The 18,293-nt window shown below is 35.4% G+C and overlaps 1 protein-coding gene across 6 annotated transcripts in view; it reads left to right on the plus strand.

Annotated features, from left to right (window-relative positions):
* Nucleotides 1-18,293, plus strand: part of CACNA2D1 (calcium voltage-gated channel auxiliary subunit alpha2delta 1) — a 472,005-nt gene that overhangs the window by 416,723 nt on the left and 36,989 nt on the right. For all 6 annotated transcript variants that reach the window (XM_037066145.1, XM_037066146.1, XM_037066147.1 and 3 more), the window contains 5 exons: nt 188-259; nt 2,576-2,637; nt 7,161-7,237; nt 9,183-9,243; nt 17,289-17,386. In XM_037066145.1, coding sequence (XP_036922040.1) covers nt 188-259; nt 2,576-2,637; nt 7,161-7,237; nt 9,183-9,243; nt 17,289-17,386 — 370 coding nt within the window. The remainder of the gene's footprint in view (nt 1-187; nt 260-2,575; nt 2,638-7,160; nt 7,238-9,182; nt 9,244-17,288; nt 17,387-18,293) is intronic.

Consider the following 18,293-nt stretch of genomic DNA (forward strand, 5'->3'; position numbering starts at 1 on the left):
ATATTCTTATTTTTTTAAGTAATGTACAGTGACTATAATGTGGTAGCTTTTAAAAGAGTGTTCCCAGAGAAGAGCTGCTTACCCTTTTCATTCAGTTTGTTCTGAAATAAGGTATAATACTTTAATAATAATACTTTGGTAAGTCAATTGAGTGCCTGAGATAAAGTAATTGTTCATTTTTCCTTAGATCCGCAATAAAATGATAGATGGAGAAAGTGGAGAAAAAACATTCAGAACTCTGGTTAAATCTCAAGATGAGGTAATAATTAAGTCAGGCTTATTATTAAATAAAAATATACATGTTATTAATAATTAATATTGGTAGCTTGTTTTTCTTTTTTGTTAAAGCTATATTGTTTATAAAACAGGAGTGTCTCTAGTAAATAAAAAAATTATAAGGTACTCTGCTGCAGGAATATTTTCAATGAGATTTTTAACTCTGAGTTTTATAAAATAATGTTGCTTTGGGTTTTATGATTTATTCTTATATTAACAATACGTTCTTGAAATATATCTCAAAAATGGAGATAGATATATATCTCCATTTTTATAACTATAAGAAATAAAGCACAATTTAATGCAGATGTTCTAATTGTTGCATTCCACGTACTAATTATTTGGGGTTTTAAATTTGTTTTGTTTAACTTATTTCTTGGTTGATTTATCTTAGTATACTGTTTATACACTTTGTATAAAAATTGCCTTGCATTTAAATCTGAAATTAAGTCAGGAGGTAACGAAACTAACCCCATAAATCACTGGTACAGATATGTAATAAAATTTTATTTTTTTATTATTCCATGACATGAAAGAACTTTTTACTTGAATATGAGGAGTATTTGGAGTGTTTCTATCTATTATCAGTCATATGTGGAGTAAATGTACATTCATATATTTGAGAATTTGAAAAAAATATAAACTCTGAAGCTGTTGAGCTTGAAAGTTCAATTTTTTTATTGAGAGAGTGAGATCGACACTGATTTGTCATTTCACCTATCCATGCCTTTATTGGCGGTTTCTTGTGTGTGCCCTGACCAGGAATTTAACCTGCAACCTTGGCATCTTGGTGTATTGGGTTAATGCTCCAACCAACTTAGCTATCTGGCCAGGGCCTAGTTTAAGCTTTTATGTAACATTTCTCCTCAGCAGATCTTTCCCTAAAGTGGAGCTAAGATCTAGATATGATATTTCATTTGCATGTGGCTTTCCTCATTTTAATATCATTAGGAGTCCTCATTATAAGGACATGAGGGGAGGTACATGTCAATTTCAGTCTTTGTGGGAACTTCAAGTCTACGTACGTATTTCCTCAGACTTTAGCTATGCTGTTCACCGCCTTAGAGGAAAGATGCACACCATTCATCAGTTCCGTCGACTTCTCTATGTTGTTCCACCAACCAGAACTCTGTCTTGCATATTCTTTTCAACTTACAAATCAACTTTATTTCTATTAAATCACTTTAATATTTTCATTCTTTAATTCAGTATAAATTCTTTTTCCCAATATTCATCTATACAGTTTTCTTGTTATTAACAGTGAAAAAATATTATCTTGTGTATTTTCTTAATCTTATTTTGCTATTATTTTTATAAATTGCTGAAAACTAGGTTGCCATGATTTGGAATAGTAACAAGTATGTAAATGTTATTTTTTTAAAGAATTTTACTAGTCCAAAAGCTTTCTAAGTACTCCTGTCCTCCTTCTCCCATTCTCCACTCACATAAATAAAGCCATAAGGATATCTGATGTATAGCGGCAACATTGTGTAGTTGCTGTACAGTGAATTTGTCATCATATATTTTCTGTCATACTTTTAATTAAAGTCCCCTTTAAAACTTATTTCTTCCTCAATAATTTGTGGAAAAATGATAGTATACACTCCAGGGATTGATTACATGAGATGGTGACTAAGCAAAGTGCTTAGTATGTTGCCTAACCAGAAGTAATATTTCAGTGAATGTCACCGTTCTGATGAGGATGATGAAGCTGCGGTAATCTCCCTGATATTGCCCATTTCTTGTATACGTACCCTAGCATGTATTATCTAAGACTATCTAACATTTCACAGTCCTATTCCATTATTACATTTTATTTTTCAGCCCTGGCTGGTGCAGCTCAGTGGATTGAGCACAGGCCTGTGAAGCAAAGGCTTACTGGTTTGATTCCCAGTCAGGGCACATGCCTGGGTTGCAGGCCAGGTCCCCAGTGGGGGACACATGAGAGGCAACAACACATTGATGCTTCTCTCCCACTCTTTCTCCTTCCCTTCCCCTCTCTCAAAAATAAATAAATAAAATATTTTTAAAAATATGTTTAAAATGTATTTTTCAGGAAATAAATTTTCCAAGTTTGGGGGTTAATAATTTGGTGGTTAATAAACTACAAAGATTTACATTTGTAAGTCCTTAAAATTTATTTGAATATGTTTATTTTTGCCCTGAATTTTTGCTTTATGCACACCTTTACCCATAACAGAATGACCATTAAATTTAAAAATAGATCCTCACGTTCTGCTCTTCATGTAAATTTACATAGAAGAAAAGGTGATAATAACTGTGTCTAACTTTTTTGTAGAGATACATTGACAAAGGAAACAGGACATACACTTGGACTCCTGTCAATGGCACAGATTACAGGTAATCAGCGAAATGCACATATACATTGCATAAAAGAATATTCCTTTCAGTGTCTCTCACCAACTTTAGTAGCCATTTTCCAATGGATGAATATTAAGTCTGCATTTTAATAAGGTATTTTCAGTGTAATTAAAATGGAAATGTTACCTTTTCCAACACTAAAGTATTTAAAATCTTAGGTTCTTTTTTTCAAAATGAAAATATGGGGAAAAGTTAGGAATGTAAAATTTAGTACTAAGTTTATATCACGTGTGACATAAATATATTTGATATTCTGTATACTTATGCTAGTAACAATAAATATTGACAATATACCCTTAGTTTGTAGTAATTACCTCAACTGACTTCCTCATTAGTTTACATTACTCACATTTTAGGCTGTAAATTAACTTAAATGTAAATTTATTACATCATAGAATAATCTGATATAAAATGTTCAGTTCATATAATTTATTCTCATGAGTAGTTATTTGGCAATATCCCAATCCCTCCAATGGACTGGGCCTTGGAATATTGGACAGAATAACACGGTATAAAAGCATGTTAGATTCTAAGACTGTTGCCTTCTTCACTTACTTTTGAATCCTCAGCACATGAGACTGTGGCACATAGTAGACATTCCATAAATATTTACAGAATTAAAGATTAAGGTTTTTAATTTCTCTCACCCTGTCAAATTCAAAGAATGGTGTTCAAACTTTCATTGAAGTGTTCAAGTCTGAAGGACTCTTTGGCTACATATCACTATGTAGTTAATATGTAGCCTAACTACATATAATAGCATATAGTGTGCTCAACTGGTCCTTACCAGCCTCCCCAACCTACACATAACCTTTCGGGGGAGCCCAGAGTGCTGGAGTTTCCCTAGAGTCATAGTATTATCATTGGGAACTGTTGCCTTTTGTGTTTCTAAGAGGGTATACGGAGTAGATACAGAAGAAGAGAACATAGATGTTAATGTCATGACTGAATACATGCCAATCTTTCTCCACTTTTTCATTTTTTGACATACTTTTGAGCCTACTGAGAAACACCAGAATGACTGGTTTAATTATTTTATTTGTCTACTGATTTCTCTCTCATTTCTACTAGCCACCTCTTTATACAAACACAGTCTTTATATATTTGTGCAAACCAGTATTTTCTCATTTTTTATGACTGTTGCTAGCTTTCCTCTTTTAGTTTTGAATAAAAAGGCATAACGGGACAGAGGAAGTCTAGGAGCCCTGTCTCTTTAGAGATGACTTTGTGAAAAAACAAAATACTGGATGTGCTGTGAGGGATGCGCTCCACACCTCTCTGTTCTGACATGGACAAATTCTGAGTTAGAAACAGTTTCCTTTTGGCCCTGACAGGGATTCAACAATGACAGGTGGTCCTACTGCAATTATAATTATGCTTTGGGAGTTTTCGATTTTCATTAGACCTTATTGAAGTGTGTTTGTAGTAGTCTCTCAAATGTCCCAGACATTCGACCCCTTTTCCTCACACACCCAGATATAACACATAGTGTGGCNTGCTGTGAGGAATGCGCTCCACACCTCTCTGTTCTGACATGGACAAATTCTGAGTTAGAAACAGTTTCCTTTTGGCCCTGACAGGGATTCAACAATGACAGGTGGTCCTACTGCAATTATAATTATGCTTTGGGAGTTTTCAATTTTCATTAGACCTTATTGAAGTGTGTTTGGAGTAGTCTCTCAAATGTCCCAGACATTCGACCCCTTTTCCTCACACACCCAGATATAACACATAGTGTGGCCAGATTAATGTTTATCTCTCCAGTGTTGAGCATGTCATTTCTTGTTCACAAAACTTTAGTCTCTTGCTACTTTCACCCAAGTTAGATTGGAAGTTCCAGGTCTGATACATACGTGTGTCTAACCCAACCCACCTGCCCTGTCGCTTCTCCCTCTGCCCTCCCCACACAAATCACTGCTTTCTGAACAGGCCTAACATCCCTACTGCGTGTCTCCCACCTGCATTCCCTTCCCTCGTCCGTGGCATTGAGCCAGTTTCAATCCCTTCCCGTTGTAAGTACTTCCCTGTATCTCTGCACAAATACGTTCACAAATAACAATTTAGAACAAAATGTTCTATCTGAATTGAAGAAAATGACATGTATTGATTTAATGAATATGGTACCAAATTTCACGTAGTGATTTTTATGTTCTTAAGTCTTGATATAATTTAAAAACCACATTTCAAATGACAGTAATTAATTATATTGATAGAGTTCTCTCATTTTTAATGAAGAGTTTGGTTTGACAGTGATAAATGATTGAGTTGAAAAGTGTGATATATTCCACTTAAATAGTTAACCATGTTTATGTGAGTCACAAAAATATTACATGGGATCTACCATGCATCTGGTGGCCACTGGCTTCATTAGACTTGAATCTCTAGGAGAAAATAAACCAGCCTTGGTCTGTTGGATTTATATGGAGAGAGACAGCAAAGGCTGTATATGAGGGCATCTTTGGGAATGTGGGTAAAGATCTTATCTGCTGTAGATTGAAGAAATAACCGTTGCCTTAAGATGGAAATAACAACGTGAGACTTGCAGGCCAGATAGGTATTTAATGTGTCGATTTTAAAACTTTTATTGTATCCCTCGTGACTTTCCACACTATTTCCCAGGGTACATGAGACGTAGTACAAGCTTACAGAGAATGACATTGGGGCAGCTGCATGGTATAATGTTATCTGTTTTAATTAGAAGTTTCTCTTAGCAATAAATGCTGAAAAATGGGGGAGTAAAAATGTCCTAATTTCCCTTGTGGGGAATTTTTAGGAGACAGTCTTCAAATGCTCAGTAATTCTGCTCTACATTTTATAAATGGCAAGTGAATCATGAAAGGTCATCTTGCTTTCAGGCTAATTGTGCTGCTGACTTTAATTTTAATCCCTGCATCCACTTACAGGAAGTTACCTATAAAATGAATGTAGAGATTTTCGTTAAATCTAGGTAACATTTTATCTCTCTGACCTTTATTCATGAAGAAAGTCTATGAATTACTTAGTGATAGAGAAAGATTTGGGAGCTGGAAATAACAAGCAATCACCCATTCTGCCATCTTGACCATATATTTAAGTTGTAACAAATAAACCATTGATTGTTATGCTTCATGAAATGAATTTTTAGCTACATATTCATAAGATGGAAAACCTGGAGTTTTGTGGGTTTTTCTGTTCTGTATTGTCCATAAAATGTGTAATGTGATTATAGTTTGGACATCAGCCCAAAATCCTTGGAAACATGAGGCTTGAATTATTTTAAAGAGGATCCCCTGCAAATGCCTAGACATATTTGGAAACCTGGGTATGCACACCTTTTCCTGTACATTGCTAAATTTTATATTAAATATTAAAGGCAAATGCCGAATGACTCGGTTGGTCGAGTGAATCTAGCTTCCCTTTTTAAAAATAGTCTCGCTGTCCATCTTTGAGATATACTAATTTTTTCACTCATTAGTTCATAAGTTTCCTTCTGTATTAAAAGAATTGCAAAGGTCATTTGCAATAGTGAATGTGGATATGAAATAATTAGTTGTGTCCTTCCATGTATATTAGCCAGTTTGAGAGTAAAAGAACTACATATATGCACTAGTATTACTGGAAGTTGTACAATATTCAAACATTCTGACATCTTTTAACAGTTCTAGTGCATTATGTGATTTATTAATTGACCACTTCACAGTAGTAAGGCTACCTGCCTGTCAGCTCATTATTTTGTTTAGTCATTAAGACAAGGTTTGAAGACAGGTTTGTCTGACAGTCTCATGTCTAAAACTTTCTGAACTTGATCTAAGATTTGCACTGGGTTCTCCTCCAGTTTGCACATCTTCTAAAGTTTAGAGTAGCCCACGACTTTTGTACAGTACTCAGCTCATGATGTATGTTCTCTTGTACCTGACAACAACTTACTAAGTGCTTGGAACGTCCACAATAAATGAACTTGAAGTTTTGGTTAAGAAACTATGGGATGAGCAAGAAACCTTTCTTAGTGCTTTAAAGGAATTTGAATTTTTCTATTAACAGACTGTGGACTTATCTTTAAAGGATATGTTTCAGGTGATTATGTACATATATACATATAATAATACATTTATAATTTAATAGCATGCATTTGCTACAAAGCACTTCAACATTACATATAATTCATGAAGTTTATTTGTTTAAACATACCCTAGAATTACTCTTTTTCAACACTCAGAGTGTTTTAATACACAGTTCTGGATATATAGTACCCATGACATTTCTTTCTCAGCTAACATATGGGCATATTTAGAAGTTTATTTTCCATATGTCTCTTCGGATCCTCTACAGTGTAGAGAACTGGATGACTCAGGATGGCAAGACAGAATTAAGTCCTCTGTTAGCTGAATGCATTCCTATCAAAGTAATATGACTTTTCCTTCCCATGAGGAAGATTTCTGAATTTTCCATGAACTTGACGTGTTTTTTAAGTTATGTTTCATTTTTGTTTGTTTGTGTTTATGCTTCTCTTGTTTCTATTGCAGTTTGGCCTTGGTATTACCCACCTACAGTTTTTACTATATAAAAGCCAAAATAGAAGAGACAATAACTCAGGCCAGATGTAAGTACTGTGAAAGCGACTTTAGGGTCTATTTGTTATCTGCTAGTATCAGATGTTCAAAGATGACTAGATTGACTAGATTTTGGAATACCCAAGGCTTACACATTTTAGTAGCTGTTATTACCAAATCTACAGCAATGATTCTAACCCATCCCAAACATGCAAGGAACAAGAAATATTCTACATGGATAGAATATGAGCAGGTACTCCAGTCTCACTGGCAGTCCCCACCACCCTTCCCTGCCTTGCTTTGTGCTCATAGAATCATTGCAGTGCTGTGTCCTCTGTTGCTGTTGTTTTAAGGGTCTGCCAGCTGATGCAAACTGTTCACATGCCCTTCTCATGGCACTGTGCTAGTAAAGCTTTACCTTTTCTTTGTCTCTTTTGTTTTCTTGTTGTCGTTGCTCCTGGCGAGAGTAATATTGTGCTCCACATGGTCTACTTTGTTTGAATACATTAAATTGCACCAGTTTTTGGCTTTGGTTTGGCAATGAACTCTTTTCTCATAATCCAAATTAATGTCTTCAGTAACTCAAATGAGTTAGGTGTTTTTAAAGCATCATTTGGAATGTGGAGTAATTATTAACACTAGTGCACATTTCAAGTCATCATTAATCTTTGTTTGGGGTGACTAGATTTAGTAAAGTAAAATGACCATCATATCCTTGGCACACCACTCAATTATTACTAACAACATAAATATTTTGGTACAATAAAATAAAAATATGTATATTTATGTATACCTTTTATATATGACTTTAAGTAAACTAGATTTGTTTTCATTTTTATGTCAGTCCTTTCTTTGTCTCTATAGCCCTGGTTCTCATAGCATATTGTGGTATTTTATACATTTCTATCACGGTCACTTGAAAGATATGATGGTCTTTTAACAACCAGCAACTTTGCATGAGCTAGTTCTTTGTGGATAAATGAGGGGGTGACTGGTGGGTCTTGGATGATTGGTAAATGCTTCTGTTTATAGGCTAACAGCATTGGTATTGCACCTGCATTAAACACTTTGCAAAAGGGACCCTTGAAATAACTCCAGTCCAAGAGAGTGCTCTAGGAGTAGCTGACAGGACATGCTTTCTATTTTTCAAAAATATGTGTCTTCTTTTCCAGACTACAGCTGTACATAAATGAACCTTTGATCTATACACAATATTTTTATTCAAGAAAATCATTGAATAAAATATTGTTTGTGACCCCCTTTGCTTTACCCTCTTTTTTTTTTGTTTCCCTGCTTTCTCTTTCTGATGGATTTTGACAGCAAAAAAGGGCAAAATGAAGGGCAAGTATTTTCTTGTTGCTCATTTTTTTTCTGTTTAGTACACTTGACATTTCCACTGATTTTTCCATTCCTACTGGATATTATCCTTTGTGCATCTCATTTGCTATATTTTCCTCCATGATCGCTCAAATCTTAGTGGCCAAATATGGGGAAAAAACATGCTTGTGTTTTCAAATAGAACCTGTTTCACATTCAAGTTTTTTCTTAGACAAATACTTGTGTGTTTTTATCCTTCCACTTACTAATTCAAACTAATGTGAAGAATGTCACTAATTCACTAAGGCATTTATTGAAATCATTTTCTTTACTATAATATTGGTAAAACTTTTTATGTTGACATTTTAAATAAAATGCCTCCGATGTAACATTGATATCAATCATTGTGGTTATAGTACAGTTATTAGTAAGTGGGAAAATTATAAACACAGCATCTTCTCTGATATAACTTTTTAATCCATATTATAAAATTAAAGTTGATTTTATTTCTGTAAGTATGGAGGAAATTTTATTAATTGATGTGTTTTGATTTGGGATATAAGTAGACTATTTTAACTTTTCTTATTAGATTACCTTTCTAATGCCTTCTTATTGCCATAGAATCTCAGGAGCTATATTCTGGGTTGCTCATCTAACTCTGTAACATTATCTTTGCAGATTCAGAGACACTGAAGCCAGATAATTTTGAAGAATATGGATATACATTCTTAGCACCAAGGTCAGTTTTGTTCTTATTTTACTGTATTTTATTTATTTTTATTTTTCATAGCTTGTGTGAATGATAACAGTTCTGACTTGGAGTCAAGACTGCTCTTGGTTCATTTCATGCCAAATTATGAAACCAAAGGGAACAATAACTTTAAAACTGACAGACAACCCTGCTCATTCATCTGTTTAGCCACTCAGGTACAGAGTGAGCAGGTACTCACTGTGCTAAGCTGTGGCTGACGTGGGGACATGACAGTGAACAAGACAGATGTTTGGGTTGCTTCTGTTGCAGCTCACTATGCAACAAAATGACCAATTGTGTTACTGCCTGTGTGTGTGTGTGTGTGCCATACAGACTCTGGGTATCTGTGTTTTTACATGTTTATATATATATATATACAGACTCTGGGTATGTGTGTTTTACATGTATATATATGTGTATATATATATATACACAGATAGATATGTACAGATATATAGGTATATACATACACATAAGAATATATATATCTCATAGAAGGTCTTAACCTCGTATTAATGTTTTAATACAATAATACAACTTTCTGAGAAAACATGTTATTATATAGTGACGTTTTCATGCATACTTTTCGAGATTGACCTTTATTCCTCCTGCCCAATATTATTTCTTCCTCGTATAATCCCCCTTGTCTATTCCAAGTATACATTTTTATCTTTTTTCTTGTAATTATTTGACACTCTATTCAATTATCCAAGTGTATTTTTTAAATTCTATTCCTTTTCTTAGTGTTTGATTCCCACTCTCTAGCTGACACATGTAATATTGAACTTAATATAATTTTTATTAATCTAGATTAATGATTTTCAACCTTTTTCATCTCATAACACATACAAACTAATTACTAAAATACTGCAGGACACCAAAAAATATACTTTTTGCTGATCTGACCAAAAAAGGCATAGTTTTGATTCATTCACAGTGGAAGGCTATTGTTGTGCAGGATGTTGGCATTTTTTATGTGACAGTCTGAGAGAAAAGAGGTCATTGCCCTGACTGAATAGCCAGGTATTACATGTTTTTTTAAATTCCTGCAGCACACAGGTTGACTTGCTGATCTAGACTAAATTATTGAAGAAAATAGATTCAGGAACTTGCATTGTGAATTTCTCACATTTTATACTTCTCAAAGAAATTACTCTAAGAACCCCAAAAAGGCCCATAAAAGCTGGTCGAAGTCTTTCTTTTATGTTACTTTTGCATAAGGAAACCTGAATTTTTTTATGCTTCCTAGAAATAGGGAATATATGTTACCTTTTGAAAAGTTTCTGTTAACAAAGCATATTTTTGGCTTCATGGATGACTCTGCCCTTAAGCATCTTCTGTTGCTTGGATTTTTCAGTATTTATGATCCTCATCACACCCTTCTTTGACACTCTGCCACGTCTTGCTTGATGGCACACTACTCCTAAAGTCGTCCTCCCTGCCTGGTGCATATTCACTCTATTCCATATGCTTCTTTTCTTCTGATCCCTTCCACGAGGGCGCTGCCTTAGGCTCTCTTCCCCTCTTGTTCTGGGTCTCCAATACAGCTGGGAGTGATGCCTTCTCAATCTACAAGATGGCCATAACATCTAGAAACAAAATAGACATATTGTGTGGTTTATTGACATTATAGATTACAGTATAGGAACAACAATATATTTATTTTCAGGATTTATATCTATACTACATGTTTCATTGTTACACTTGTATTTATGGAAACCTAACAGGAGTCTCTTTAACATAGTTCAGATTCAGTATCTCCTTAACATTTGTCCTCTTTGGAGAACTTTTCTTCCTGTGTTGCCTCAGTGAATGCCCAGTTTTGAAACCTGGTAGTTGTCTTTATTCCCTTTGTGTTATATCTAACTTCTAATCAATCCCTAAGTCCTACCAAACAGAATTTGCCTCGTGAGTGTGCAGTCTGTCTGTCAAACCTATGCCTTTGTCTGGGAGCAGGCCACCGCCTTCTCTTTCCTGAACTGCTGCAGCTGCCTCCTCACTGTCTCTCCACCTCCAGCAACTGCCCCTTGTTTCCCAACCTTGTCTACTTTTTGTAACCCAGAAGGTTTCTAAAATGTGAATAAAATGTTTCTCATCTGCTAAATACTAACCAATGGTTCAGTATTGTCCTCACCATAGTCCGTCCTTTATATTATGACTTTCAAATGCCCTGGCACTAGGTCCCAGTTTACCAATGTGGTTCTTTCTACTGTAGATCAGGGCCATCAAATTATAGCCTCCAGACTGCTGGGCTGTTGTATACGAATGGTTTTATTGGAACACGGCCATGCTCACTTCCTGATGTGTTGTCTTTCACTGTAATGGCCAAGTTGAATAGCTGTGGCATAGGCACTATGTAACCCACTGAGCCCGGTTCATTTACTATCTGACCTCTCAAGAAAAAGTTAGCCAACCTTTGCTCTAAATTCCAGCCACACCAACCTTTTCTCAGTTTCTAAAGGGACTGTTTTTACCCCTTACCTCTTTTTACTCACTAATTTTCTTTTCCATTTTGGACTATACTCAGACACACCCCATCCCTTACGACACCCCACATTCCAACCCCTTGATCTGGTAATATCTTTCCCATGTTCCCTGGAGTAGACAGCCTTGCTGACTGCCTCATAGAGTCCTGTATTTTCTTCTCCAAGAGCAAAAATACCAGAGAATGGAAGTGATGTTGTAACTGTGGCAAAAAGCGATGAATGCCCACTTCGACACGTTTTAAGCTCTTTACATGCATAATTACATTTACTGCCCCAAAGAACTCTGTAATACAATAGTGTCATTATCCCATTTCAAAGATCAGGGAATGGTTTTAGAGATGTTAAATAATACGGGATTTGAATCAGTTTTCTTATTACTCTAATATATTAGCATGCATATTAAATATACAAATGCTAATGGCTATCAAAAGAACATTCAGTATATCTGAGTAAAATATTTTTGTAAGGAAGTTTTCCTGGAAAAGTGAGTATTGAATTTATATTCAAAGAGTTGTGGAAAATAAATGATAGAAAATTGGGAAAAAGAAAAATTGGTGAGAAAACATAGAAAGCCATATGGGATAGGATAGCAGTTATGGATTATTAATGAGAAACAGTGTAGCAAACTCTAGAGCAAGACTACCTGGATCTGTTACCCAGATGTTCATTTTTATGGCTGTATCACTCAAACCCTCTGTACCTCAGTTTCCTTCTTTGCTAATGTTGTATCAATAATACCTGTGTCATAGAGTTTGTAGAAGCTTTAAATGAAATAATGCATGAAATGTATTTACCAGAGATTTTGGTAAAATATGAGTTCTAAATAAATAGCTATTATTTATGGTTGTAGTAAGAGATAGTAAAAGGAAGGGGAGGAGGACAGATTGTTATTTACTTTTTTTTAATCCTCACCCCAGGACATTTTTTCATTGCTTTTAGAGAGAGAGGAAGTAAGGGGCGAGGGGTAGGAGAGGAACAGAGACAGAAGCCGAGAGACAGAGTGAGACATCTGTATGAGAGGGAAGCATTGATTAGTTGCCTTCTCATATGTGCCCAGACTGGGGATTGAACCTGCAATCTGGGAATGTGCCCTGATGGGGAATCAAACCCACAACCTTTTGGCCTACAGGATGACTCCAACCAACTGAGCCACACCGTCCAGGGCCAGGATTGTTGTTTAATAAACAGGGTTAAAGAGCAGTTGCTTTTAAATAATTTAAAGAATAAAGCGTACAAATTGTAAAGGTATAACCATTTTTGTTAATCCCTAAATAAAGTAAGTATTTGATCTTGATTAATCATCAGTTTTTGCAGTTTCCTCAATTTTAAAACTACTGTAAAAGGAAAACAATGAGAGTTTAGATGCATGGAACATTCCTGCCTTTAAGAAGCATGCAGTCTTAGGGATGAGAAGTCTAAAACTTATGGTTGTCAGTATCTTTCTTGGATAGTCAGGGTTGAGAGGGCACTTCAGAGATCAATTAGAATGAGAAATATATAACAAGATGTGATAGTCTAAAGTTCAGTATGTAAGTTTGTTGACCAGAATGAGAACAAACTAATTTTAAGTATTCTAGAAATAATTCATTTTCCAGATTTCTAATACTAAAGGTCTTGTAGTTTCAAATTCTTGTAAGTTTCAAAGCCCATTTGGTCAGAAACAGAAGGTGACCGAAAGGTATTTTGGCCCTTCAGGCCCTGAAGGTATTTCGAGCAAATTGAAGTTGGTTTGTTCCTTCAAAGCTATGCAAATATTTCTCCACCTTGCGGATTCACTTTTCTGAGGAATCAATTTCCTAAAGGAGCTGGAATAACAATCAATGTGTGTAAAATTGATCCCTTTTAGAGAAACAGTACCTCGCAGAAGGTGTATCAGCAGGTCTTCCCGTAGGTTTGGGGGAAGAATTTAGCAGTTTTGGTAACTACAGCTATTGCTCTGCGCCCCTGTCATGTGTGGTTCCTTTGGGATGACGACCTAAGAGTGGTTATCTTGAGTCTTCAAGCTCCCAGGCCTGTGTGGAGTAACCATTAGGCTACCAGGCAACCAACATCAATGCTGTCTGTCTAACCCCATATTCGATTCTCAAATATAGGGTCTGGCACCCTTTTTTATTACAAAGTCATAAGCATGTAATTCTGTAATGTAACCATGTCACATTCAAGCACACCATGTAACATATTAGGTAAAATGTTCACATTGCTGTCCACCTTGTGCAAGACATTACCAACCACACACAGTGGTGTTACTTCTGCTGGACCCTGTGTATCCATCAGCCTCTGGCTACTTATTTCCTGGAGAATAGGCACCACACTCCTCATGGTGGGTAATTTTCTGTGGTCCTTCTTCATCATTCTTATTAGTGAAGAAGTCCTCCGCTAACAGAGCATTCATTGTTTACTCTCGTGATTCATTTTTAAAATCCTTTCACTTTTGTTCCCATATGAATTCAAGAGCTCTTCTTCAGGGTGCTTTCAACACTTTTCGGTTTTTGCCGTCAGTAAATGTCAGACTATTATTATTTGACAGGGTGATGTTTACTGTAATCAGAAGTAATCACTAATATCTGGAAGGTCAATGATATTTTTATTTTATATTGAAGTCATTGGGGTGACATTGGATCACAAAATTATACAGGTTTCCGGTGCACAACCCAACAAAATATCATCTGCGCACTGCACTGTGCACCATCACACCCAGCAAAGTCTCTTTCCAGTCCTGTTTCTCGCCCCCATCTAGTCCTCATTCTCCTTTCTCTCTGGCTATCGTTACACTACTTCAAAATGCAGCACAAGCCAACAAGCAAGGAAAAAAATTAAAAAGACTTTGTCTAAATTATTGCTCACAACACTAAAGGCCTCCTATTGGAAAAGGTCAAAGTTGCTTTTGGCCTGGAGCTTGGCAATAACAGAAGGGCCCAGAGTGAAAGTTCAAAGCCCTTGGTATGGTTAAAACATACCACTAATTAGGGATGTGGAGACTTGGCTTCTCCTCAGGGCTTGAGTATCTGCTAGTTACATACCTTTGAGTAAATATTTTTACATCTTGGCGTCTCAGTTTCCTCACCTTTAAAATAGTAAATACTTTCTGATAAAGTGGTTTGGAGGATTAATTGAGCAAATATACAATATAGTTATAGAAATACTTTTTAATAGCTCAGGATTCTAAACTAGGTTGTTAATAATTATTAGCAACATTTTATTTACTTCTTCCAATTTTGTGACACCAAAATTCAATATAGTGGCCTTTGACTGCTAGGCTAATGTGATTTCCAAAACAGCCTAGCATTGTCAGAAGTCACTTTCAGCTCTAATAATATGAGTACAAATCATGTAAACTTTCTCAACCTTGCCTTTCTAAACTAGAATTTTTCATGAACTATGAAGTTTTTGTTTATTTTGTTTGGCTTTGTTTTGTTTTGTTTTTGAAGTTCTGACATTCTATTTCTTTCTGCTCTCCTCTGAGGTTTTGTATTTAGATAATGAACTTGCATCTGAAAAATGACTAGTACTTAATTGAATTTTTGTCTTGAATATTTGATTGACCAATCTGTTGGTTGTATCAAACTAATTACAACTGCAATCCTACATTTACGTTGCCTTATATTTATTCTGAATTTCCAAAACTACTTAGTACAACAGTTCTCAAAGTTTGGTCTCAGAATCCTGTGGTGTCCAGAGTCCCTTTCAGAGAATCCACTAGGTCAAAGCTGTTTTCCTAACACTGCCATGATGTCTCTCTGTTTCATCATATTGTCATTTGCATTGACAGCACAAAAGCAATGGTGAGCTGTCACTTTCATAGAAATTAAGGTGGTAGCACTTAAGTGCCATTGCAATCGTCATTGCCAGGCACCTGGATCAGGGGAAAAGGCAGTTGTACTTTAAAATATCCTTGATTGGAGCAGTGAAAATTACTAATTTTATCGAAGTTTTACCCTTGAATATATCTTTTAATGTTGTGCAATGAAGATGCAATTTCTGTAGTGTGTCAGAGTAACTTGGCTGTCTCAAAGGAAAACACTCATCTGATTATTTGAATTGAGAGCCGAAGTAGGTGCTTTTTTCATGAACTATAATTTTACTTGAAGAATGACTTGGGTATTTGGAAAATGTTTCCTCAAAAATCAATCAAATGAGATTTTTACTTTGAAGGAAATAACTGAGAGTATTTGTTGCCAATGACAAAACCTGAGCTTTTAAATAAAAATAAGAATTTTTGGCCCTGGCTGGTGTAGCTCAGTGGATTGAGGGCGGGCCTGCGAACGAGAGTACCGTGGTTTGATTCTCAGTCAGGGCACATGCTTGGGTTGCAGGCCAGTTCCCAGCAGGGGACTCATGAGCGGCAACCATACATTGATATTTCTTTCCTTCCCTTCCCCTCTAAGATAAATAAATAAAATCTTTAAAAAAAGAATTTTGGGAAAGTTGTATTTATTACTGTGAACTCCCAATATTGAGACCTGTTTGTTGAGATCAGTGATGCTATTAATGAGCGTACATTGTCAGTACTATATAATGAAATGTGTCATCATTTGTAAGACCGGCCTAACTCATATATTTCAAATAACCAATTATGTTATAGAATCATAGATGCAAAGTGATTCATTCAAAGTGTAAGTAGTGTATTGGTTTTAATGAAACAGTACAAAAAGTTCATTGACATTGTTTCAAATTCAGTATCACAACTCTTTAAAAAAAGTGGACATAGCCCTAACCTGATGACTCAGTTGGTTGGAGCATTATCCCATACACCAAGGTTGTGAGTTCTATCCCTGGTCAGAGGACCTACAGGAAGCAACAAATCAGTGTTTCTCATGTCTCTCTCCCTCTCTCTCTCTCTTTGCCTCCCTCTCTTTCCCTCTCTCTCCCCATCTTCTCTCTCTCCCCACCCCCTTCCTTCCTCTCTAAAGTCAGTAAACAAATCCTCAGTTGAGGACTAAAAACAAAAAAGAATAGACAACTGTCTTAAAGGATTATTAAATAATCCTCTCTTTTCCAAATGCAAGTCTGCATCAGAACATTTGTTTTCATGTACCAAAACAAAATCCTGAATTGTTTGAATGCAGACGTACACTTGTCCTTTCTTAAGTTAGGAATTAGAGATTTGTAGATGGTTAAATCAGTGCCACTTTTTAAATGGCTTTACTTTTGTTAAATACAGTAATTTCTAATAAAATGATAACATATAATGGGTTTATTATGGAATTAGTGAAAATGAATATTTTTAAATTTCTCGGTTAATTTCTATATGAAAACTGCAAACCTACAACTTACAGTGATAATTCTTATGGCATTCTTATTCTTATAACATTGATTGATCATGTACTATCCAGAAGTTGTGCTTAATATATATTATCTATAATACCACTTATTGTGAAAGGGTTGTTTTGATGCAGAAATGAGGAAATGGAGGTAACAAGAAGATCAGTGGCTTGCAAAGTCATTATAGCTAGGTGGGAAAAAAGGTGTTTACACTTACTATAATTACTGTGTACATTTTTTAATGTTTTGATTTTAATACCCAATGTCTTCAAATATTTTTTTCAGAGATTACTGCAATGACCTAAAAATATCAGACAATAACACTGAATTTCTTTTAAATTTCAATGAGTTTATTGACAGAAAAACTCCAAACAGTCCGTCTTGTAAGTATGCATTAATTCACCATAATTGTTTCACTGTGGTTATAGCCAAAGTGGCCAAATCTTGGTTCAGGTTAGTTTGTTGTTATGATGGTTTATTTAGTTACTTTATAAAATTTTAATCATAAAGGGTAAGAAAATACAGCCCTAGTAAAGAAATTTTATTACATTTTTAAGTGAAATCAAAATTTCAAAGCCAGGTAATAGGTACTTGCAAATGTTTGAATATAAACAGGATAGGCTTGCCTTTGCTCCTTTCAAATTTAAGAAGCTTAATTTTGAATGATCTTTTGAAGGTTTTTCCTCTTTTTTCCTATTGTTGTTCAAGTACAGTTGTCTCCATTTTCCCCCACCATGTCCCCCACCATGTCCCCCCACCCCAGCCATCCCCACCTCCCACCCTTACATTTTTCTTGCTACATAGAGGAAAACAAACATATAACACATTTTCATCAATTTGTATACCTTCCAATTTACATACAAGTTTAATATGAATAGAATATAAACAAGATATAAAGATATATTACCTAATGGTTTGGTTTTTTACTGACATTTTTGTCACCATTAATTTTGCGTGTTAAAAATATGCTTCCATCAGTGGATTGAGCACGGGCCTGCGAACCAGAGGATTGCGGTTCGATTCCCAGTTAGGGAACATGCCTGGGTTGCAGGCTGGTTCCCTGCAGGCCAACTCCCAGCAGGGGATGCACAAAAAGCAACCATACATTGATGTTTCTCTCCCTCTCCTTCCCCTCTAAAGATAAATAAATAAAATATTTAAAAAAAAATATGCTTCCATAATTTCCCATTTTATGAAGTAAATCTACTTGGGCTAAAAGAAATTTTAGTAGTTTTTAATTATTATATGTGTCTGTCAGAGAAATTTGCATTATTCATACTATAAAACTTG

Source organism: Sturnira hondurensis, unplaced genomic scaffold (assembly GCF_014824575.4).
Source record: "Sturnira hondurensis isolate 20B ecotype Veracruz unplaced genomic scaffold, ASM1482457v3 Scaffold0016462, whole genome shotgun sequence".
NCBI lineage: Eukaryota > Metazoa > Chordata > Mammalia > Chiroptera > Phyllostomidae > Sturnira > Sturnira hondurensis.